Below are 25,656 nucleotides of genomic sequence, written 5' to 3'. Positions count from 1 at the left end.
ATAGTCAACCGGTACTATAGAAAATAATAGGTAATCCGTGGTGCAACCGTGCAACATTTGCTATTTTGCTGCATAATATGCTCTGTAAATTACGTAATAATTAGACACACCATTACACTAATACCTAATACGTAAATGAAAAATATTAATTCATCAATACCTACGTTTGTAGATGCGGCATTTTAAATAATTGAACGAAAACCGTCTCGGTTAGGACATAGAATTATTATCATCCACGCCAGTTCCGTTTCAGTCGTTCATGAACGATTGCAAGCCAAATTACGCCGTCGGTACATAGTACCTATATTATGTGCACTGCAAATTTAAATTTCTAAAATGTTTTTTCCGTAATGGCTTTGCGTATCGATGCAGCTATTACCGGGAATAGGCTTTTATGTGTGTAACAGTACCATATATTATTTATTTATCGTATAATATGTGCACGGCACTGTACAAACTACAATCACTAACAGAATTGTTTTGTAGAGCACGTGTAAGTTCTTATATAATATGTATATATTGTCACTATGTCAGTATGACTGTACGCAGAATATAAAACTGATGTATTTGAATATTTCTATATCTCATCACTTTTTATTCGATGTTTAATTGTATCGTTAAAAATTAACCGTTTCATTATAATCGTTTTATTATTTTGGTGGTAATGTACTTGGGTAACGATCGCGACAACAGTATAGGGCCGAAAAACACTATATTATGGTTAACCGATGATTAAAGTTTATAAAAACTACATTTATAATGTATAAGTTTGAAGTTTCAATACATAATAAATATACATTTATTGAATTCATCATTTAACTAGTTTTAAATGTTTTAATATTCAAGATCAACTCAAACCTATAAAGGATGGTGTATTATTATTTATTGTCTATTAAAGTTAAAATAAATACCATATATTACTATGGAAAAATTAGTTGGTTAAATTAGTCATGTCTAATAATATTATAGCAAGTAGCAACCTATAAAGTATATAGGTAATCCATAGTTAAAAAGGTGGATAAGTGGATGTCGCTCTGCTGTACAGTAGGTTACAAGTGGGTCACTGTAATGGATGGTGTTAAATTTGAATTCAATGATATAATATCATTGTATAAGAAAAACGATTCTGAGCTGTGAAAAACACACATCATTGTAAAACCAATACATTCATCGCTTCGCTCAGAATCTAAAGTTCAATAATCGTCTATATGGTCTGTTTTTTTTTAAGACAGTTGATAAAATAATGATTTTTAGAAAAAGCTTAAAAATATAATATAATTATTCACATTTTTAAAAAAAATTGTTATTTCATAATAAGTTGTACAAAGTTGTAATAATCTACTATAAATTATAATATACAAATTTTATATAGTATAGTACTATATAGTAGGTACTACATATCTACATATTATGTAATACCTGTAATGAGTAATCAGTATAGATAACCAGACAACCTATTACCTAATACCTATATAAAAACAAGAATAGGTACAATATACTATATATCTATGCCTCTATATACTAAAGGTACTAAAGGCGCCGTATTTAGAAATTTTGCGCCCTGGTGCAAAAAAAAACTGCCATCCCTTAGGGGGCCTAACCATAGGAATACGGGATATATGGGAGAGATCCTCATGAACTTTTTAATTATGAGTAAAGAAAAGAAATAATTTTAATTTTAAAAGCTTTAATAATTTACAAAGGAACAAATTTCCGACGACAAAATGTTGGCGCCCCTGAAGTACTGGCGCCCGGGGCAGTTGTAGCCAGTGCCCCCTCCCACTTAAATGCAGCCCTGAAAGGTATATATTTTATAGTGTAAAGTAATATTTATGAAAAATGTATAATCGTATAGAATAAATAATGATACCTGCGTTTAAATTACTAATTACTGACGTAGTGACTTGTACCTTAATAATTGGAGTCTGTCTGTAAGAATATAATACATATATTTAGTTTCGATGTTTGCAATAATTATTTGGAGGAAATAAATTTGATATCTCGTGAATTTATTTTAAAAGACCTAATAGAAATGTAAAAACAATATTTTACTATTTTTTTTTATTAAACTTAAATTCAGAAACATACGGTACACTTTACAAATATTCCAACCATTTAATCTGACCTAATTTATTGGTGATAAAATATTTAATTTTGTATAGGTATACGTATTTTCCAGGGTATGATTATATCGTAAATAATTATGCCGAAATGACAAAAACTTAACTATACCTACGCCTATAAAGACGAAATGTAATTTATTGATATTCCAACCATCATAAACAATAATCATACAAGTACACTTTTCATTAAGTTTAATTATATCTTTTTTTCATACGCATTAAAGTTTTGGTCGCTTTTGAGTCACACACAAATCCCGCATGTTAGAATAAAATTTTATCTTTATATTTCAATATTTGGCAGGATGAAAGACTGCCTATGAACGTGAACCCGTTGACATTGTGTCCTTTTTTATAATTTGTTAATGAAGTGTACTAATTATTGAACATACTATATTATAATAGGAATCATTTATCACAAAATATTTGTTTTTTCAATTTTTTAAATACCTATATACGTGTCTCACAAATGGCGCCGCACTGATAATGTTTAGAAAAAAATAATTTTTGAAGTAAAACTTCATTCTTAGGTGTAGGTGGAAAAAAATCGTAACGAAAAATAAAACGACACGTTTGTTTATTTATTTTAACAGTGGTCGAAATGGCTCAAGATAAGTGGAGGGATGCCTTACAATTTAGATTTCCTGATATCATTATAACATTCTTCGCACTTTGTATAATATTTTTTTTTGTATTTTTTTTTTTATAGTTCACGTTTTGTTTATGCATCAAAACACTACAATCTTTTTTTATCATAAATAATCTTTAAAATTAAACAAATAAAAACATTTTTTCAAATTTTAGTCAAAACTGATTTTTATTTCTAATATTTTTCTGTCTGGTTATATAGTTAAATTTGTAATTAATACTAAAAATATGATATATAATATAACAAAATCTATTAATATTCAAGTAAAACACTTTTTCTACTTAATTTAGCATCACTTTTTCTTAATTAAGTAATACAAGTAAATAAAAAATAAACTTAACCCTTTCAGTCCCCTTGGCTTCGTACGAGGCCACGCATTGTAACAATTCATATATCATTATCAGCAAGACGTAAAATATTGATATCTATAGACTAATGTTTTAAATTACATGTAGATTCGATTAAAAATATAGCCAATCATGTCAAATAAATACTTTCGGATTTATTTGACTTTGATTAAAAAAAAATTTGAAAATTTTGAAAATTGTATTATCAGTTAAAATATTTTTGATAACATGAATAGTTTTGATATTAAAAATCTAATATTTTATTTCTCCCATGAAAACATGTTTATCTGTAAGGTTGAACTGTCGTTTTGTCAATTTAAACCACCAATTGTTCACTAAACTTGATTATATTATGGCTCTCAGGGAGGCCACTGGGCGTTTGTGACATCAACACAGCTGATGATTATTTATTTTTAAAATAAACTCTGATAAGATTGTATATATTATTACAAGTATAATACTGTGCCTATATTAATATTTTAATCAGTTAATCTCATATTATTTATAGCTAAATATAGCCATGATATTGTTTATTTTTAATTTTTATATTTTAAATCGTTGTGTTATCTACTACTTGGTTGTTATTTATGTTATTATTTTATTTATTCTTTGTTTTGTTGTTAGTTGAAATAATCTGTGATATTGTACGCGTCGGTCATTAACATTTAAGTCTTACAATTAAAAAAAGTTCTTAGTTGTGTGTTAGTGTCTTACTACTATTATGAAATGTCACGACACATTTTAAGTGATGACCTTATCCTCCAGTTGTTAGGAGATGGGAGAAATTCGGAACTATCCGATTTTTCTGACGAAGAAAACGATAATTATGAATCTCGAGAGTTTGATTTGTTCTTGAAAAATTATAACCAAAACCTTGATGATGACGTGGGTGATATACTGATCGTGGATGATGACGATGACGTTCATATGATTGATGTAAGTACCTGCCTATTCACTTTGTATGCTTTATGTTTGTATTACATAAAAGTTATTAGTATTATTAGTTACCTATTATTAGTATTATTATAATTAGTTATAATTAGTTACATATTATTATTAGAATTAAAATTATTATAATTAGTTACATATTATTATTTTTTTTATTTTAGGTAGTACCAGATCCAATTATCGAATTGCCTTTAGATGATTTGTTTGAAAATCAATTTGATGATAATATATTTATTGAGGATGATGAAAATGAAAATGTGATTGATGTAAGTTTCTACCTATTCACTTTTTATGCATATGTAATACAAAAATGTTTTATTTATTTTATTATAATTATATATTACCTGTATTAGGTATATAATAATAATAATTTTTGTTATTTTTGTTATTATTTTTTATTATTTTTTGTTATTATTATTCTTTTAGGAAGTACCAAATCCTATTACAGACATTTTTATGCCAGCGTTTGTTGAGAAACATAATATAAAATGGAAAAAACAGCCGTATCAACCTCCTGCAATAAATTTAGAACATCTTGAAGAACATGACTATCCCAAGGAAATACCTACACCACTTGACTATTTTTCAAAGTATTTTTCAGACAATGAGTATCAAAATATGGCTGATTACACAAATGCTTATGCTGAGCAAACTGGTAAATCTAATTGGGTTGCAACAAACCCCAGGGAAATGAAAATATTTTTGGGCATTCATTTACTCATGGGAGTGTACGGTCTACCTCGAATACGCATGTATTGGGAACAGAAATCTAGAATAAATATTGTGGCTGATAATTTGTCAAGAAACAGATTTTTTGAATTGCGTACCAATTTTCATGTCATAGATAACAATACAGTTCCAACAAACAACAAGGACCGTTTCATAAAAGTAAGGCCACTTTATAATGTTTTGAGAAAAAGATGTAATGAATTACCTGTTGAAAAAAATGTATGTGTTGACGAGCAAATGGTGCCATTCAAAGGTAAACTTAGTGTCAAACAATATATGCGTGGAAAACCAAATCCCTGGGGAATTAAATTGTATCTTCTATGCGGTGAGAGTGGTTTAGTGTATGATTTTTTACTGTACCAAGGGTCTACTACTGAACTAAATGAAATGATACAAAAAAAGTTTGGTTTAGGTGGTGCTGTAATTTTAAAACTCACTATGCTATTAAAAAAAAAACGTCACTTCTTATTCATGGATAACTTTTTTACATCATTCAATATACTTCATGCACTACAACATAATTGCATCTATGCTGCAGGAACATTACGGGTTAATAGATTTGTGAAACCACCATTTATAAGTGATAAAGATTTGAAAAACATGGGTCGAGGAACAGCATTTGAAGTGAGCTCTGATATGCCTGACAGTAATATTGGATTAGTCAAATGGTATGACAATAAAGCTGTTGTATTAGGTTCAAATTTTATCACATCTGGGATTCCTGATGAAGTAAAAAGGTATGACAAAAAAGAAAAAACGTACATTACAATAAATAGACCAGAAATAGTAAAAATATACAATCAATCAATGGGAGGGGTTGATAAACATGACCAATTGGTAAGTTTTTTTAGAACATTTATCAAGTCGAAGAAGTGGACAATGAGAATGGTCACTCATGCTTTTGACATGGCCACTGTTAATAGCTGGTTAGAGTATAAAATGGATTATGAACATTTAAATTTGGATAAAAAAAAAAAAATGGATTTACTGCACTTCAAGGAGCGTTTAGCTGAAACCTTAATTTTAGTAGGAAAAACATGTGTAAAAAAAAGAGGGAGACCGAGCAATAGTTTATCTTCATCAACACTATCGGTTTCAATAAACCAAACTAAACCGTCTCAAAATTTAACTAGGCTAATTGATCAAAGACCTTTTGAAGAAGTAAGATTTGATCACATAGATCATTTACCTACACATGATGTTTGTGAATATCCTATACGATGCAAATTTGAAGGATGCAAGCTCCGGAGTCCTGTGAAATGTACAAAATGCAACGTCCATCTATGTTTCAATAAAAGGAATGAATGTTTCAGATTATATCATACCAAAGCAAGTTCCTAATTTCCTAACAATTTGTGATAATATATAAACAGTTTTTTTATATAGATTGTACTAGATAAATGTTAATGTTTACTTTTTTTTGTTATATGTATAAGACTACTGTTACTTATTAATTATTATTATTATTACAATATACTATTTTCTTAAATAATATACTAATATATTATAATAATGTATTATTAATATTGTTGTGTTTTTTGATCTATGTCAATAAAAAAATATTTTTATGAAGGTTACACAAAACAAATAAATTATTATATTTATTTACATCACAAAACTGTTCATAATAAGAGCTTTTAGAAATCAAACTATCTGACTCCCTTAACGCCCAGTGGCCTCGTACAAAGCCATTACTTCATTTGACTCATGGTAAGTCCAAAGTTTACCAAATTTCTATAACACAGTGTTTATACCATAAATTAAATAAAAAAAGAAAAAAAAATTTTTTGGACTATAAAAAATAATTCGGGACTGAAAGGGTTAAGGAGTAACAGTATTCTATCCATGGGCTAAATTTAGAAATTGATCGACCCGCACATATTACACATCTACTTATTAGTTATCAACAAGATATTGTCAGAAATTACGTTTAGATATTTTAGCATATTGCTAGTTGCTACGTCCCTACTTATTATCATCAATATTGTTATTTTTCTGTGATATACGGGCAGATAGTATGATGTTACATTTGTTATCAACGCTTATCATTTTTAGTATAGGCGAAACTGCCTATACTAAACAAGACGATATAGCCGGGCCTCAATGTTATAAAATAATATTATTTCCACCGAAAAAATAAAAAACTTTCTTATATATAAATATAAATATGATATTTAATTTTACAACACAAGTCTTAGGAGGGATGCGTTATTCTAGACAAAATAAGTAGAGGAATGAAAAATGTTTTTTTTTTTTTTTAGCTTAAATTAGTAAATCACGACACCATTTACGATTTAGCCTTCTAGGAGGGTTACCTGGAATTGTTGTAGTAGAAAGATCTCTTGCAAGCGGATTGGGATGAGATGGTAAGTGTAGGTGGAATCGTTTGTAATAGGATTTAGCCTCATCGTGAACTAGTGGAATTTTTAGATCTGAATGGATAGTATGGTTAGATACGTAGGGAGGGGCATTTAAAAGCTTACAAAGTGCTATATTTTGGAAAGTTTATATTTTGTTTAAATTGGACTTTTTTGCGTTTCCCCATAGTTGCAGTCCATATGTCCACATAGGTTTAAGTAAAGATTTATAGATGAGAAGCTTAGTATTAATATGTGTATATTTATTATTACTAATTAGGCTTTTTAATAGACGAAGTCGTAGATTTAATTTAACTATTTTTTCTTTGATATGGTGGGCCCAGGTCAGCCTCTTGTCGAGGGTTGGACCAAGGTATTTAGTACTTAGAGCACTAGGGATTTGGGTGCCATAAATTAAAACCTCATCGCATGGGGCGAGTCTAAGGGTGAACGTTGTATGTATAGACTTAGATTGATTCATTTTAACTCTCCATTTAGTGTACCAGTCTTCCATTAGGGTGAGATGGGATTTTAGATTTTGTATTGCTACAAAAGGATCAGAGTGAATAGAAAGTATGGCCTTGTCATCCGCGTAGTCTGCAACAATTGTATTAGGAGTGGTTGGTTGGTCAGAGTCATTTATTTATTTATTTATTTATTTATTTAACGCCAAGCGGCAATTTATAGATACATTGTACAATTAGTAGATTAACATGAAGTGATAATAATGAAATAAAATACATGGAAAATATAGTTATAATTATAGACTTAAGTTTAAACTTATACTAAACAGCGTTCAACTAGAAGAGTACATGCTAAGGTAAAATAAACTAAAGACAAAAACATTCAGTAGAGATAAACAGTAATATAGTCAGCTAAAGATCAGGAGCTATTAAGTAGGCGGAGCATTCTATCTAATGGATTATTAGAGGAGTAGTTAGTACGGTGAGAGGAGACAAGGTATAAAGAGTGATTTCTAGTGAAATGCACAGGAACACGGAAAGAGATTGAGGACAGAAGGTTAGGGGCATCTATTGAGCCGTTGAGGAGGGAGGTGATGAATGAGAGGTCAGCATCGACACGACGAGATGCGAGAGTAGGGATATTTAAGGAAATTCTAACTGGTAGGTAATCATGGGGTGGGTGAGCAATATTGAGTATAAAGGCGGCGTAGGAAAGGAAGCGGTTTTGGACACGCTCTAAACGTAATTGGTCCTTGGCTAGATATGGGTACCATACAACTGAGCCATATTCTAAGACAGAGCGGACAAGGGAAAAATAGAGGGAGCGAAGACAAGTAGTGGACGTGAAAAGGCTAGTGTTGCGCTTTAAGAACCCCAGAGTTTTTAACGCTCTACCAACCGTAACATCAATATGGTGTTCAAAGGAAAGAGAAGGAGTGAGATAGAACCCAAGATCTTTGACAGTGGATACACGTTTGAGAGTAGAGCCATTAAGGGAATAAGGATGTATTATGCAAGTACGTTTTCTATGAAAAGACATAACATGACACTTGTTGAGGTTGAGCGTTAGGCCAATACGCTGGGCCCAGGAGAGAAAGTATTGAGATCTGATTGAAGTTGAAGACTGTCAGACGGAGATGTAATTTTTGAGAAAAATTTAATATCGTCAGCAAACAGAAGAACTTTAGAGGATGAAATGTACCTGTTAATTGAGTTAACGAAAAGGATGAACAGAAGAGGACTGAGATGCCCTCCTTGGGGGACCCCAGAGGGAGTAATAAATAAGTCAGAGTCAACGCCGTGAACTCTTACGAATTGCTTTCTTTGACTTAAATAAGATTGGAGCCATGAGAGTAAAGGATTACCGATACCAAGTGAATCCAATTCAGAGATAAGGCGGCTATGAATGACAGTGTCGAAGGCTTTATTAAAGTCCGTGAACACAGCATCAACTTGACAATCAGATTCAAAGCTTTTTAAAATATATGATGTGAAAGATAGGCTGCAAGTGACAGTAGATTTCCCACTACGGAAACCATGCTGCTCATCCATAAGAATATGGTTAAGACTTCTTTTGAGTCATATATATTGTAAAGGATGGGGGAGAGAATTCCACCTTGGGGAACACCCGCAGATATGTGGGCTATAGAGGAAAAGAAATTACCAACACGCACTTGAAAATTACGATCAGAAAGATATGATTTTATAACAAAAAAGTAAGTGGGATGAAGAAATTTTTTTAATTTAGAAAGTAGACTGTCATGCCAGACTCTATCGAACGCCTGAGAGACGTTTAGAAATACACTTGTGCAGTAGAGTTTTTTCTCTAAAGAGTAACATATAGCGTCGACGACTCTATGAACTTGTTGAATAGTTGAGTGCGCAGAACGAAATCTGAATTGAGAGTTAGGAATGATGGAGTTTGCAGAAATACTTGGAAGTATTCGTTTGAGAATGAGTTTTTCTAGAATGTTGGCAAAAAATGGAAGTAGACTTATAAGACGATTTAGTGATAACTTTATTGAGAAGGGAAATGAGAGGATTGATAAGAGATTTGAACTCCTACAGAAAATTTGTAATTGTGTTGCTTAAATCTTGAGTTGGAACAGAAGGAGGTTCGCCATATTGGCCAGAAGTGGCTTCGGCGGAAGTGGCAGAGTGATTTGGGGGTTTATTTAAATGAGAGTTGGCTGAGGGGAGGCTGTCTCTTACATTTTGAGTCTTATTTCTAATGTTATCTGATGAAAAATTACTTTTAGAAGTTTGTTTTTGCCACGTTGAAGATCTCTGTATACTGAACAACCTTTATAGCTTGCCGGGTGGCTCCCTGAACAGAGTGCACATTTAGGTGGGTCCGAGCGTGGATTTGAACATGACGATGATTGATGTTGAGCACCGCATCTAACGCAGCGTGAGTGATAGCCACAGTAAGTTTTAGTGTAACCGTATTCTTGGCAGTTGGTACATTGGCTGATTACTTTAGGTTTGAAGGGTTCTTCGACTTTTATTTTAGTGTGAAAGAGAGAGGAGAGCTGATGATGAAAAATGTAAGTACAAAAAAGTAGAGGGAGGCCATCCCTTCGTATCCCACCCACCACTTCGACCACTGTAATTATTTATGTATGTCCATAGCGGTATACTACCAAAAAGTCCGTGGTAAAAAAGTCCTTGGAAAAAAGTCCGTGGTTAAAAAGTCCGAGGTCTAAAAAGTCCGTGGTGAAAAAGTCCGAGGTCTAAAAAGTCCGCGGTGAAAAAGTCCGAGGTGAAAAAGTCTGAATCATATATAATTAGGTAAAAAAACTTCCATTTGGTATTAATATAAATTGTAATTATATAAATTATAAAAGTGCAATAATTATGTACTTACTATATCATTATTTATTATCTATATATACAAAAATCGAAAATATTATTAATTCAAAAAAATATACATAATACGTCACATAAAATATAATATGTTAAAAAAAAATTCTAATGTTTATCGAGGCCTTGTTCTGTTGTTCTGATATTATGGCCAACTTTTTCTAAAAATTCTTCAATGGTAATTGAATGATTATCTATTCTTTGGCATAAAGTAACTAGTCGAAACTGTGTTGAATTTTGTTTCTTTTTTACCGGCTCTCCCATGCTGTCGATAGCTACTTTTGCATTATCTGCCCCTACTTCTAATCTCATTTTTTGGGTTAGTGTCCAAATGGTCGGATGACTGTGGCCAACTAAAAGACTAAATCTGTTATTCCACGATTCGCATACATTATTCGTTCGGTGGTCACCATTAATCGTTGTTTTATGTACATTCCAAGTATTCGAGGAAAAAGTGGACTTATTTTTTTTTAATTTGAATTTGGTACCAACCCCTACTTTTCTAACTGGTCCATTTACGTAGATTGCGTCAAAATAATTTAAAAGATCTTCTCCTTCAGGAGAAACAATTGTTTTAAGGTAAGCCAATTATATTAATACTAAATGGAAGTTTGATTGTGCATCACATCGCGTATTTTTCTTTTACCTAATATTATATGTACCGGACTTTTTAGACCTCGGACTTTTTCACCACGGACTTTTTTACCGACTTTTTTACCATTAATAAATAAAAAGGTGGGTAAGTGGATGTCGCTCTGCTGTACAGTAGGTTACAAGTGGGTCACTGTAATGGATGGTGTTAAATTTGAATTCAATGATATAATATCATTGTATAAGAAAAACGATTCTGAGCGAAAACGGTCAGTCAGCCAATGATATTACCAAGTATATTTGATAATATTATTGTGAATAAAGTAATTTATATATTTACTTATTTACGTGAAACATTGTTTTAAATTTTCAATCCTTAGCTACAAAAGTTGAACATTTTATACATTTTTAACTACAAAATAATTATTAAATTTGAAATTTGATAAATGTTGTCAAAATTTGAACTTTAAATGCTTATAAAAAAAAATTGTACCTGTGTATTTTTATTATTTTTCAACTGCTGTTGTAAAAGTATATCAGGAGCCTTGTATTTTCACGCTTTTTTACCCAACAAATAAAATTGTATTGATATTTATAAAAAAAAAAACTAAAAAAATTGAAAACTGACAATGTCCGTAAACAGCTCAAAAAAAGTCACAATATTTTCAAAATTTTATGGTGTAAAGCAAATGAAAATATAAACATTCAGTAAAATTTTCATATATCTAAAGTTATTCGTTTTTGAATAACAATAAAATAACAAAACCGCTACATGAGAAATCGAGTGAAAATCCAATATTGTGAAAATATGAACTTCAAACGCTCGTAAAAATTTAATTTGACTTTCTTATAGACATTTTTTTTAAAATACTTATATATACTTATATTACATACATATACATATATTTTTAAATACTTGTAAAGACGTAGGTTACAGTAATTAAAAATTAAAAATTAAGTTAAAACTAAATAAAATACAAGTCAACATGAAGGTTATTGGATTGAAATTAAAAGGTGGGTAAGTGGATGTCTCTCTGCTGTACAGTAGGTGACAAGTGGGTCACTGTAATGGATGTTGTTAAATTTGAATTCAATAATATAATATCATTGTATAAGAAAAACGATTCTGAACGAAAACGATCAGTCAGCCTAGATATTACCAAGTATATTTGATGATATTATTGTGAATAAAGTTAGGTTAGGTTAAAGATAGGTTAAATAATTATTTTGTAGTTAAAATTTTATAAAAAGTTCAAATTTTATAGCTAAGGATTGAAAATTTAAAACAAGGTACCACGTAAATAGGTTATATATAAATTACTTTATTTCTCCACAATAATATTATCAAATATACTTGGTAATATCATAAGCTGACTGACCATTTTCCTAGATATTCTTATATTATCTATGATTATATCTTAGTCCTTAGCATATTATATGAATTTATAAATATATATTTATGTATATGAATCGATGTAAAATAAATGTAAACATTGCTGTTTTATAAATGGCGGCCGACTTCAATATTGGTCACAACCTACTATTATATGTTCGTGGATAGTACTATATCTTAAACCGTGGTCACAAATTATCTTTGTTTATATCTATGGGTAAATACCACAGAGTATGGTAAATAACTCTGTGGTAAATTCACAACCGCGCAGAATGATAACCGATTGCCGCCAAAATGTGTTGTTCGCTCGATCGATCGACGATTATTATTATTATTTATTATTGTATAAGGTTTAAGGTTATACCCTGTGCCCCTGTTGGGTACTCTATTGACTGGTGAATTTGGCCGTACAAGACAAGGTACATATTTTGTAGTTAACTAGTTTGTGCGACACATCAAACACGGCACATCGCACATGTCATAGGCAGATAAACAGAAGTCGTGAAATGAGTTTTTCGAACCAGTCTTTTATCGTCCACGCTCGTCGCTTTTCGATGATTGACTAATCGTATTTAATGTGTTCTCTATACTTTTTTTACTACAGTTTTCCATAAATTGTATTATACCACACTTACTTAGTCACAAAAGAGAATTTCTTCGCGTCATCTTATATTTCATATTCATGAACTTGGTGAAAAATCAATATGTCGAAAAACACGTTGTTCAATTACTTTACCAGGTCACCCAGCTCCGGCTCTCCCAAAACCAACGGATCGCCCAAGCCCGATGGTGTCGTGGCTTCGAAGACTCCATCAAAACGTCAGTTGTCCAATTCTAATAAGGGTAGTTCTGTCACTCCTAAGAGGACACCGAAGTCCGCAGTGAATGGAAGTTCAGGAAAAAAAACCATCAGCAGCAACAACGATAGTACAAAGAAAAATACTGAAAAAAGAAAACCGAGACCGCTTGGTAATAACTAATTATATATATACCTTGGTTTGTTATTACTTATTAAATTACTACAATTTGGCCACCTTTACTATTAAACTAGGTATTTGGTTTTCGTCTAATATAAATATTGTTTCATAAGTAAGTGCAAATAGTAAATTGATTTTTTCAGTATCTCGACAAACATAGGTATTCAAATATATTATGCTGTCAATGTTTAACTATCCATGCCTAAAATACATATAATTGGACTATGTAGAACCGGGTATAACTTAGCTTATATTGAGGAATTATTAGAAATAAATATTTCTATTTAAACTGACAAGATTCAATGATTGTACAATTGCGCATATCTTTAATCATAAATATGTCTGAACTTTTATCCATAATAGTTGTTAACTAACGCTGTACCTAACCAGCCAAAATATAACTCTTTTCTATAGTATTTGCAAGGTTTTATTTTTATAACATAGACATTTAATTAAGAATAATTACATTAAAAATATTTAAAAAATTTAAAATAAAGACTTCATGTTGCTTATAATTATTTATTTATTGCTTTTAGATGAATCTATAGAAGAAAATGAAGAAAATGAAGAGTTGCCTAGGAAAAAACGTCGCAGGCTTGCATTAGAAGATTTGAGCGGTGATGAAGAAGATTCAGGCGATGAATATGTGCCAGGTATTTGTTTTAATAAATAATTATTGATCTAAGTTCTGTATACTATTGACCATTAGTATTTTATATCTGTATTAATAATTAATAATTTATACTTATTGTGTTAAAATTATTTTTAGATAAGAAAGCTTTAAAAGAATCTGAATCCGAAGAAAGTCCTGAACCATCTGACAATGATTCATTTATTGATGATGAATCTGATGAAGAAGTATCCCCTGTTAAAGTATATTATAATATTTTTGAATTTTAATCAACATTTAATGCTAACACATTCTCAACTATTTAGACAAAAAGTGGGAAAAATACAAAATCTATTGGAAAATCTAAATTTAATAAATCATATACTCCTGCTGTGGACAAATCTATCAAAGAAGTAAAACTATTATTTTTATCAATTTTTTTTTTTTCCAAATAATTTATTTCCAAACTAATATTACAAATAATCAAAATATGTATACTATTAACAGACTACCAAAATTAATGGAGTTGATCACGACAATTGGCCTCATTTAAAACTTGAATTTTTGAAACCAGAAAAAATCAAAGATGCTAATAAGAAATCACCATCTGATCCCAACTATAATCCTCGAACATTATATGTACCAGAAGATTTTAAACTGACATTAACTCCGGTAAATATATTTTTGAAATTTATCATCGAATAAGTATTACATAACTATGTATTTATATTAGGGAGTTCGTCAGTGGTGGGAGTTAAAAGCACAACATTTCGATTGTATATTATTTTTTAAAGTTGGAAAATTTTATGAGATGTATCATATGGACGCTGTTACAACTGCTAAAGAACTTAATCTTTTATACATGAAGGTATTTTTACGAAGATACACAGTTCATCTATATACTATATTTCCAATAAGTCAGGTAAAACTGCACAGCCTCAGAGCTCCAGGATAGCTGTGATTGGTTCTAACACAGAAGACTGCACATTGGTATACCACAATGCGATTCTGTTGTGATTTTTCACCAGACTTATTTGGAATAGAATATAGTATATAGTATTCACTATTCAGTAATTTATTTAAGACTTATTATATTTCATAGTTTACAGCAAACAAATTATAAATTAGTATGAGATTAAGGTTTGTTGAAATATTTTTTTTTTTTTAATTTTTTAATTTTTTTTTTATTTAATAAGAAAATATACAACTATACAATTAAGCACAACAAGTAATAATGATGAAGAGGATTACATAACATGAAAAATGGCACGATGTAAGAGGGCTCCCAATGGAGCTACCTACTTGGGTATTTTATTAATTAATGGAGGAAGTCGTCTCTAACCCATTTTCGTTTGAGTCTTCGTGGGGGGTTGTCAGGGATGTGTTGAGAAGCAAGATAACTAATGTTGGGGTTACTATGGGAGCTAAATTTTTTGTGGAGTTTTTGGTAAGCAGTTTTAGTGACTTGGTTTACGTAATTTATTCTCTGGTTAGAGTGAAGGGTTTTGTTACTTACATACCAGGGGGATTTTGTAATAGTGCGAAGGCAGATTAGAATGATTGTATTTTTTGGATGTTACTTGGGGTGACGCTGCCCCAAATTTGAATACCATAATACCATAGAGGAAAAATCAACATTTTGTAGATAAGGATTTTGAGTTTAAGGTTTAAATTTGATCGTAAGAGAGGACGTAGTAGATGTAATCTGGAGTTTAGTTTCTTTCTTTTGTCGAATATGTGGTCTTTCCAAGTTAACCTTTTGTCGAAAATGAGTCCTAAGTATTTAACTTAATTGGTTTGGGCTAATAATTGGTTACAAAGTTTGACTGGTGGACAATTGTTTGGGTGAAGGGAGAAAGTAATGTGACTGGATTTGTTTGTATTTATTTTTATTTTCCATAGTGTGAACCAGTTTTCGAGTAAGTTGAGGTGGTATTGGAGTTTGAAGCTTGTTATTGAGGGATCAGAATCGGTGGCTAGGATACAAGTGTCGTCGGCAAAAGTATTGAGGATTGTTGAAATATTATAAATATTAAATAGGTACATATTTCTAAGATATATTGCCAATTTGTGTAGTTGGCTTTAATATGAGAGACAATTGACTTATTATAAAATTAAAAGATTAGAATATTATATTATTACTTGTGTTTTTATGATATTTTAATTTTCAAGTGGTCATGTTTTTAAGTGTCATCACTGGGTGGCTGCTTTTATCAAGATTATTCATGTATTATATGTATTTTTGTATTTCAGCTAATACTCTTATTGTACATGTGGTACAGATTGTGTATTTAACAATAAAGGAAAAAAAAAGTGATCATGTACATTTTTAATATTTTATACTTCCCAACAATTAAAATATTTTAAGAACAGGCGTACAAACATAGGCCTTCAGTTACCTAAGTTTACCTATTTTTGATAATACTCTTTTATTAAAGCTGACTACTTAAAATTGGTTCTGCTGATTGGAAATTTGGTATTTTGTAAGATGGAGACAATTCATACAGTGTAAATGTGTAATATATTGTGGTGTCCTCTTAAAGCGGGCTTTACATGTAGAATTAGAATATAATTACGTTATCTCAAATAAAAATATGAAAGCTTTTTAAACTAAGTTTTAATTATTAATACATTTAGGGAGACTTTGCTCATGTGGGATTTCCAGAAACTGCCTATGGTCGTTTCTCTGCAATTTTAATAGAAAAAGGTTATACTGTTGCTCGTATTGAACAGACCGAAACACCAGATATGATGACTGAAAGATGTAAAAGATGTAAGTTATTAAATTTGATTTTAAATATTAATCTATAATATTTTATATCAAACAATGTTATTTTTAGTAAAAAAGAGTACTAAATTTGATAAAGTAGTGCGGCGTGAAATATGTCGTATTACAACCAAAGGCACTAGGACTTTTGGTATTATTGATGGTGAAACAAATGATGCTGAAAATTCATTTTTGATAGCTATATCTGAAAAAGTATTTATATTTTATATTCAAACTTATTGTCATACTTATATACTATCTTTATTCGTTATTTATACAATGCTTAATTGTTATTTAGGAAATTAGTAGTTCAACTTCTTTATATGGCGTGTGCTTCATTGATACATCTATTGGTCTCTTCCATCTTGGACAATTCGAAGATGACTGTCATTGCTCACGCTTAAGAACCTTGTGTGCTCATTACCCACCAGTACAAGTAAATTGCTTAATGGATGATAATATATACTATATTTACTTAAGTGTTTACTCTTTTTGAATGACAACATGCAGTTTTAATTTCAGCTTTGAAAGCATAATATTTTCTGAGTATTTCGATACACAAAAATCCAATTTAGGATTAGTAGTTTATGATTTATAAATATTTAAAGTTTAGATGATGGAGTGTAGTAGTACACAATTACCACTCAAAATATTGGTCTACTACTCCACTCATCTAAACTTTAAATTCTTATAACTCTTAAATCTGACCCCCCCCCCCACATCCCCCCTTGGTAAACGCCCCTGGTTTGTATTGCTTTTTGTGTATTAATTTAATAATTATCCTTCTCATCTAAAAATAAAAACCGTTTGATCAGGATTATTTTTAATATAAAATAAACTGTGGTACATTGGTACTTACTATAATTAAATATATTATTTAGGTAAAATGTATATTAAGCATTTAGATACTATTTAAATTATCAATTGATAGATATAAAGAAGTAAGATGAAGAAAAATTTAGTTGAACTAAATTAAGTTATTTACATGGTTTAGTTTGATGAAATATTTACTGATTAGATGCTAGATGTAAGATATATGTTAATTATTTTATTTTAGGTTTTATTTGAACGTAATAAATTGACAGTGCGTACTAAAAAGGTCATTGATACTATGCTCTCTAGTGCTGTTAAAGATGCACTCATCCCTGACATAGAATTTTGGCCATCATCAAAAACTTTGATTACTTTAGCAGAAGGAGATTACTTTAAACATGACAGTAATGTAGTATATCCAGAAAAATTAAAAACATTTTTGGGAAGTGGTAAATATTATTATTTAAATGCACATTATTTTTTTTTAACATATAATTTTTATTTAGAGGACCCCACACCTGCATGCGTTGTTGTCTCCATCTCCAACATACAACATGCCAAATTTATATTCTGAAGTATTAATTTTGTGTATAATGATTTAATAATAGAGTTATTCAATTATTATATAATTAAACTGCACAAACATCTGTGTTTTCACATGGGTTATTACCATATTTAAATTTTTAAGCAAGTTTTAATAATGTCAAATATTAAAATAACTGGACAAAGCACAGAAAATGTTTTTACTTTTTACTTTTGAGATTGATAATATGTCAAATTCTCTTTTATGTAAAAAACTTATTACGCAAAATTAGAACTACTGAATATAAATTTGTTATAGTGTACATGCAAGCAGAGTTTGGACTTATCTAGATAATTATTTGTTCGTCTTTTATCTTATCTAGATAAATAGTTACAAAGTATCTAAACGTTCATCTTAGATAATTTTTTCACTTATCTAAATAAGTTCATCTTGATACATTTTTATTGATAAAAATCGCAAAATTGTACAAACACATTTTTAAATATTTATACAGATTCTCAAACAAAGTTTATGGTTTATAAATAATGTAATTATTTTTCTTTATATCATTATTATTATTATGTTCCTAGTGCCCAACTAAAATATACCTAAATTTAAAACCCATTTAAAAAAAATTATATCTTTTTTTTATCTAGATAAATATGAGTTAAGTTATCTTTTATATCTATCTAGATACATTTTAGTTGCATTATCTTTATCTTTATCTAGATAAAAAAGTACTTATCTAATCCGAACACTGCATGTGGGTATAGTGTCCTTGTAATGATACATCATACATATAATATCTAAATATATAGTAATAATAATATAGAACCTATTTGTGTTTAAATTATAACAATTTAATAATTGTTTTAATTTATTTCAGACTCTGACTTACAATTGAATGCTAATGACGAATGTGAGTTTGGTATTCGAAGTTTGGGTGCTGTTATATGGTATTTACAGCGATGTAAAATGGACTTCCAACTTTTGTCTAGAGGAAGATTTGATATTTATAAACCAGTTGACATTGAATCTGTTGAGTTAACCAATCAAGATAATATAAGCAGTAAACATATGGTAATTCAATTTAATAACACTTTTCTATAATATAATAATATGTATGTATAGATTATTCACAGTCATATTATTTCATGTTCATCTTAAATTATTACAATCACATAATTTTTTTTGGTTTAATAGCCAAGCATATATCTTTTATTTTTCCCAATGTTTTGTTTTGATAATAATAATTAAATATTTATTTTTTAATTTGAAGTAGAACAATGTAATAGTTATTATTTATTTATGCATTTGATGTTTATGTTTGGTTTTTAGATACTTGATGCTATAACACTTAAAAACCTGCATATATTAGAAAACTCTGCAGGTTCAAATGCAGGAACATTACTGAACAAGTTAAATCATTCCTCTACACCATTTGGCAAACGGTAATGTATTGTTTTTTGTATAAAAATAGGAAATTTTACCCTGGGCTAGAATTATGATTAATACCATGCTATAATATTGTTTAGATTACTACACCAGTGGTTGTGTAATCCATTGACAACAATATCCAGTATTAAAGCTAGACAAAACGCAATTTCGTCTTTAATTGTTATTCCTGATTTAATGCAAGAAATACGATCAGAACTAGCCAGTTTACCAGATTTAGAACGTCTATTTTCCCGGTAAATTAAAACATTATTATGAACACATACCTACATATTTTATTCGATACTTATTTATTAATATTTTCAGGATCTACTCTCAGAGTAGTAATGGAGTTGAATCAGACCATGCAGAAACTAGAGCAGTATACTTTGAAGAGAAGACTTATTCAAAAAGGAAAATAATTGATTTCATATCGATATTGAAAGGTTTCAGAACAAGTGTTAATATAATGGAAAAATTTCAAAGTAATTTGAATTAACTAAAATTGTTAAGTGTATACTTTATAATTGATTAATGAAATATTAATTTTTGTAGAGGCTGATATCATAAAAGAGAGTTCAGAACCCAATTTATTGGCTGCTATTTGTAATTACCCTAACAGCTCTGCCCCTGGAGTATTTCCTCATTTGACCGAACTTCTTGATAATTTTGAGGTAACTTGAAGAATTTCATAATTAGTAGTTAATAACCATACTCTGTCCAGCCAGATAGCGCACGTGATTTTGTGCATCTCCCGTATTACCTGGCTATCGAAACCACTTCTGCTATGGTAGGGTGTCGTGTGGGGATGCACAGAAAAACCTAGCCCAGCGGCATAACATTCTCTCACTGGACAGAGTATAGGTACTTTATTTATAAAAGAAAAAAAGTTCATTCAAGATTAGTAAGTTATTAACTTGGTACTATTCAAAGAATGTTTATATTTATTATTTATTGTGTGTTATATCACAATAGTTCTAAATTTTCTATAGAATTCTTTTGATCATGAAGAAGCTATGAAACATGGTCGTATCTTTCCCGAGCCGGGGATGGACGATCAGTATGACAGAGTTTTGGAAAAAATAAAAGAAGTTGATATTGAGTTAAAATCGTATTTAAAAGAACAATGCAAACACTTTGGGTGTACTGTAAGTTATTTGTAATTATTTGAAATCTCATTATTTCAAGTGTTTTTAAATAATTTTTCCCTGAATTTCTGAAGGTCAATTATTTTGGATCTGATAAAAAACGATATCAGTTAGAAGTACCTGATGCTGCATCAAGGAGAGCTGGAGATGGATATGAACTTCAAAACCAAAGAAAAGGATACAAAAGATTCAGTACAAATCGTACAAAAGTATGTAATTTTTAAATTATTTTTGTTTGTAGTTTTTAACATTATTTGTTCAGGAACTTTTGGAAAAAATGATAAGTTATGAACAAGAAAAAATAGATGTATTGAAAGATCTCAGGGAAAGAGTGTTTTCGCGGTTTTGTGACAAGTTTGAGGAATGGAACAATGCCATACAATGTTTGGCTACTCTGGATGTATTCATGTCATTAGCAGAATACTGCCGGTGTGAAGAAGAAGTTATGTGTATTCCTACATTTATTCCAGCTATTGTTGGTAAAAAGGTCAGTAGTATAATTAAAAACTTTATTTCATTATCTTACTCAATGTTTTTACTTAATTTTAATAAATTTGAGTTAGTTATCAAAGTGATTTTATTTCCTTTCAACTAGTAATCGCTACTCAACTGTATAAATTAAATGCGTGTAAAATAGTTTTTATATCAATTTGATATTTGATATTTAGCCATTAGTTGAACTCGTCGAGGGGCGTTATCCATGCGGTTCTGGTGGCGAGAGTTTCATTCCAAACGATACAATCATCGGAAAGGAAGAAGATGGAACGTGGAATTCAAGTTTGATATTAGTAACAGGCCCTAACATGGGAGGCAAGTCTACATTGATGAGACAGCTTGGCATCATCTCTGTTATGGCACATATGGTAAGCAACACACTAGTGGCTTAACCGTAGTTCATTGTTCTATGTTCATTTGCAAAAATAATTTTAACTTTTTATTAGTAAAATTGAATTTCAAATTAAGAATTTTAATTATTTCAGTAATCAATAATAATTTGTGGTAGATTGTGTAAATAGTTATAATAAGCTATAAATTATTAGCTTCATTTTTATAACAGTTTGCTTTAAGTGTCTAGTAGGTTTTTGTTAATGATTGTTTTCAATTAACAAATTATAAAATATGTTCATAAATTAATCTTAAACAAATATAAAATGATCGACTTATACTTCTAATTTTCTAATGTATAATTTAATGATGCAAAATTTGTTATATTTGTTCGTACTCAAATAATAAAAATTACTTTATTATTTAGGGTTGTCGTGTACCTGCAAAAAGCCTTCTTCTCAATCCGGTTGACAGGATATTCACGCGGATTGGTGCCAACGACAATATAATTGCAGGAGAGTCAACATTCTTTGTTGAACTGTGCGAGACATCAGCTATACTTCATCATGCCAGTCGGTTTTCATTAGTCTTAGTTGATGAACTGGGTTAGTTATTTATTTAAAAAATTTTGATTTAATAACTTTTAACTAAAAATAGTTTCATAATTTTTATATCTACTTTTTTTATTTTATCTGTTATCTTATTACTATTAATATATTTAGGCAGAGGAACTTCAACATATGATGGAACAGCAATTGCTTCAGCTGTCGTTACAGAACTAGTACAAAAACAATGCCGTACACTATTCTCTACTCATTACCACTCGTTGGTTGAAGATTTCAAGACGAATCCATTAGTTGCACTTGGTCACATGGTATAAATTCAAATTAATATATTTACCATAAATTTATGAACGCATGACAACAAATAAATAGTTAATTTTTTTTTTTTATTCCAGGCATGCATGGTAGAAGATGACGAAACAAACGAAATGGATACTGAACAAACTCAAGAAACAATTACTTTCTTGTATAAGTTTGCAAATGGAGCTTGCCCTAAATCGTATGGTTTTAACGCTGCTCGTTTGGCAGGCATGCCCGCTGACATCATAAAAATTGGTTTACGTAGATCTAAAGAATTTGAAACTGCTGCTAAGCGCCGAATACTATTTAAAACATTGTTTTCGTCCAATGATAAATCTGTTGTGAAGACTGCTATTTTAGCACTATAATTTACGTATTAAGTTCCTTAAATATTATAAGTATTTCCAGACCGCATTGTGTTATTAACATTCATTAGTTTTTTTGTCTCATTTCACTTATTATACAATACTAAATATTTTTTTTATTACAAAATTTATTATTAAAAATCATTCAATAAATTATAAGACTTTCTATTATATATTTTTGTTGTGTATTATAATTTATCTACAGTATTTTATTTTAGTGATCTTGTCGATTGGGACCAGGACATTCTTCCATCAAATCACTCTCATCTTCATATACTGTTCCACAATAAACACAATAATTGTAAGTGCGCCTCAAATAAAAATTTAAAATTTCCAATTGTTCGTTTAATGATATAATATTTAATTCTTCTTCCTCTGGTTCATCTGCATCATCTTCAGGAACTTCCTCAGGCCAAAAGAACTTTTCTGATGGTTCTTGTATATCCTTAAAAACATAAATATTTCAAAAAATTTATTTGAGATTTTTTAAACTAAAATATAAAATAAAGCTTAGCAAAAACTATAAAACATACATTATTAAAAATGTTTGGAATTTTCCAAATCAAAAATAATGTATCATAAAATTTAAAAATTGTATTTATAACCCTGTCAGTCTTTTAAAACCAGGCGGATAGATACTGTTTTTGAAATTAAATTAATGACAAGCTTTTAAACATAAATTATCTTAAATTTATATGAAACAGACAATCGTTGATACCTAACCTAACCTAACCTAATCTGTAAATTATTACAGTTGAAAAAAATAAATTTTATTAAATTTTTTTTCAATCAGAAATTTTTTGAACTGTGTGATCAACAATTTAGGCTGTTGTAGATATTATACCTGTTCTAAATCCATTTGGCGGCATACTCGTTGGCATCTAAATAAGTCCAAACGGTCTAATTTTTCAGCAGCTTCCTGAGCCCGTCTCTCTCTATACTCGCACACACTGGGTTCTGCTGACCGTCTACTGCGTAACATTAATTTTTTCATTTCTCTGATTTCTCGTAATGCAACTTCTCTACCCAATCCTTTGCGGTCGGTTTTCAACACAATGCCAATTGGTTCCACCCTTCCGGAATCTACCACAACACAACAAAATGAACTTAAAAAAGCACTAGCTTACTAACTTAAAAAGGTTTTACACAATCCCAGCAGAAACACTTACTGTTTTTGCCAATTCCTGATCCGGGTTTATAACCCATCTTCTGCAAAAGTGAAAAACCTTTGTTGGTGCTGTCAATGGCCTTTTCTAGTCCTTCCTGACGTTGTTGCTCTTCCAACGCCTTTAAGCCAGTGGTCTTGTTTATCAATTGACATTCCTTTCTCTTTTTCATCTGATTGTGGAGTCTTTGCTGTTCGTGAGTCATCAACAGGCCGGGTCGGACATCCTTAACAGTTCTAACAAATCCATACAAGGGTGACTGTAATGATATGACAATAGTTTAAACGCAAAGACGTACTCTTATGAAATGGGGGAGAAATGCTGGTCTAACAGGCCCCACATACTAACGATCGTGAATAGAAAAGGAAGTTAAATTAAGTTAAAAAAATTGAATACCGAAAATATTCCCTAGTGTTTTTTATTAAAATTATTAATTATTCTAAGTACAAATATTAAATTTAGTTCCTACCTGTGGAAATGCTAATTGTAGCTAGAGATCTGAGTTATCACGTATGAAATATGGGATGATTTGGGATCCATTGTATACCCGCACATCATTTCCATAACAATTGTGTAAATTTTCATATATATTTTTAATTCTTGAAATCGAATTTAACAGATGTTATAACTACTCATGCAAAAACCAAATAGTTCAAGATAATTTATAAATTCGAGTTATAGGTTTTTTTCAGTGTTAACAATATAGATCACAAGTCTATTAAAATAGTAGCATTAAATAGTTATAAAATGGATCAAAATCTCATGTCATTATTACATTGTACATTCCTTCCTCGTTATATTATATTATAATTTATAATGTATAAAATATCAGAGCACGTTTTGCAACTAGCAATGGGTACGCACTCGATGTTGAGGAAAGCGTCGGACATGTAGTCGTCTTCTTCATTATCTGATGTAGCCATGTCAACTGCAGTTTTGATATCGGTACCCGCAGTTCGAAAGTCTTGGGGTCTCCAACAGTCCTACTTCCGATTCGCTGCTAAACTAAACGGAAATCGTCTCAACGACATCATCCCGAGTCCCGACTGGTAAAAATTACCAGTGAACTAGTGAAGGTACTTAATACTTCTTACCGATCGAAAAATTGTACAAGTAATACAACGACCGCCGGTTACATCAACGTATTATTCACCATTCTCTAACCACTAAGACACCAAGACGTAGTGAGCATGGCTAAATATATAGGTATGATCGCAACTTTGTGATACGCAGGTGTCATGGCCGCCACTGGCAGTGAATTTTATCACTTCGATTTATTTGCTAACAAAATCATACAAATTATTAATTTCTTGGCTAAATAAATCCAAAAATCACTGCTGGCTGAGATTCCTTTCCATGCTAAAACATGCAATAATTGTACGTGCGCAGCTTATAACGAAAATGCGTCTCAATGCGATCATACCTATATTTTTAGCCATGGGTAGTAAGTATCTAATAAGGTCTAACTGTTCTAAGAACAGTTTTTTCAAAAAATTATTACCATCTACCACGTTTAGCAGTGTTTTAATCACTTGTCGTTAATATATTTTAATATCACGGACTATAATCATGATATTGTTTGGATTATTAATGTTATTCTGTGGCGATCACGATTTAAGATTCTTAAATCGTGGTGGCGATACCCCACTTCTCCCGGAGTGATAAGAGAGGTTATACAGCGGTTACCCCGTGACACTGAACTCTG

General features: G+C 30.4%; 2 protein-coding genes and 1 pseudogene across 5 annotated transcripts; 2 read left to right on the top strand and 1 right to left on the bottom strand.

The window, feature by feature from the left end:
* Positions 1–3,494: 3,494 nt before the first annotated feature.
* LOC132949508 (piggyBac transposable element-derived protein 3-like) lies at positions 3,495–6,060 on the top strand (annotated as a pseudogene).
* A 6,715-nt stretch (positions 6,061–12,775) lies between these two features.
* Positions 12,776–22,958, top strand: LOC132948596 (DNA mismatch repair protein Msh6). The gene is made up of 22 exons (XM_061019133.1): positions 12,776–13,429; positions 13,974–14,090; positions 14,207–14,310; positions 14,374–14,460; positions 14,555–14,719; positions 14,781–14,915; positions 16,685–16,820; positions 16,888–17,027; positions 17,113–17,250; positions 17,872–18,076; positions 19,037–19,230; positions 19,489–19,601; positions 19,686–19,841; positions 19,912–20,069; positions 20,140–20,258; positions 20,577–20,732; positions 20,807–20,941; positions 20,995–21,219; positions 21,401–21,595; positions 21,985–22,162; positions 22,280–22,431; positions 22,516–22,958. The coding sequence occupies exons 1-22, from the start codon at positions 13,165–13,167 to the stop codon at positions 22,786–22,788; spliced, it is 3,546 nt and encodes a 1,181-aa protein (XP_060875116.1). The 5' UTR covers positions 12,776–13,164; the 3' UTR covers positions 22,789–22,958.
* LOC132948597 (G patch domain-containing protein 11) lies at positions 22,894–25,201 on the bottom strand. Of its 4 annotated transcripts, none has more exons than XM_061019135.1 (4): positions 24,816–25,201; positions 23,955–24,210; positions 23,630–23,868; positions 22,894–23,230 (listed from the first exon to the last, which is right to left on the bottom strand). In XM_061019135.1, exons 2-4 carry the CDS (start codon positions 24,154–24,156, stop codon positions 23,000–23,002), a joined length of 672 nt encoding a protein of 223 aa, XP_060875118.1. In that variant the 5' UTR covers positions 24,157–24,210; positions 24,816–25,201; the 3' UTR covers positions 22,894–22,999. The 4 variants fall into 4 exon arrangements, with proteins under 4 accessions (XP_060875118.1, XP_060875117.1, XP_060875120.1 ...); XM_061019134.1 differs by having other exon boundaries at positions 23,955–24,187; positions 24,816–25,200; XM_061019137.1 differs by lacking the exon at positions 24,816–25,201 and adding an exon at positions 24,421–24,801.
* Positions 25,202–25,656: the final 455 nt, after the last annotated feature.

Source organism: Metopolophium dirhodum, chromosome 7, assembly GCF_019925205.1.
Source record: "Metopolophium dirhodum isolate CAU chromosome 7, ASM1992520v1, whole genome shotgun sequence".
Classification (NCBI taxonomy): domain Eukaryota; kingdom Metazoa; phylum Arthropoda; class Insecta; order Hemiptera; family Aphididae; genus Metopolophium; species Metopolophium dirhodum.
Note: the sequence above shows the minus strand (reverse complement) of the source record. Positions and strands in the feature narration are given on the sequence as shown.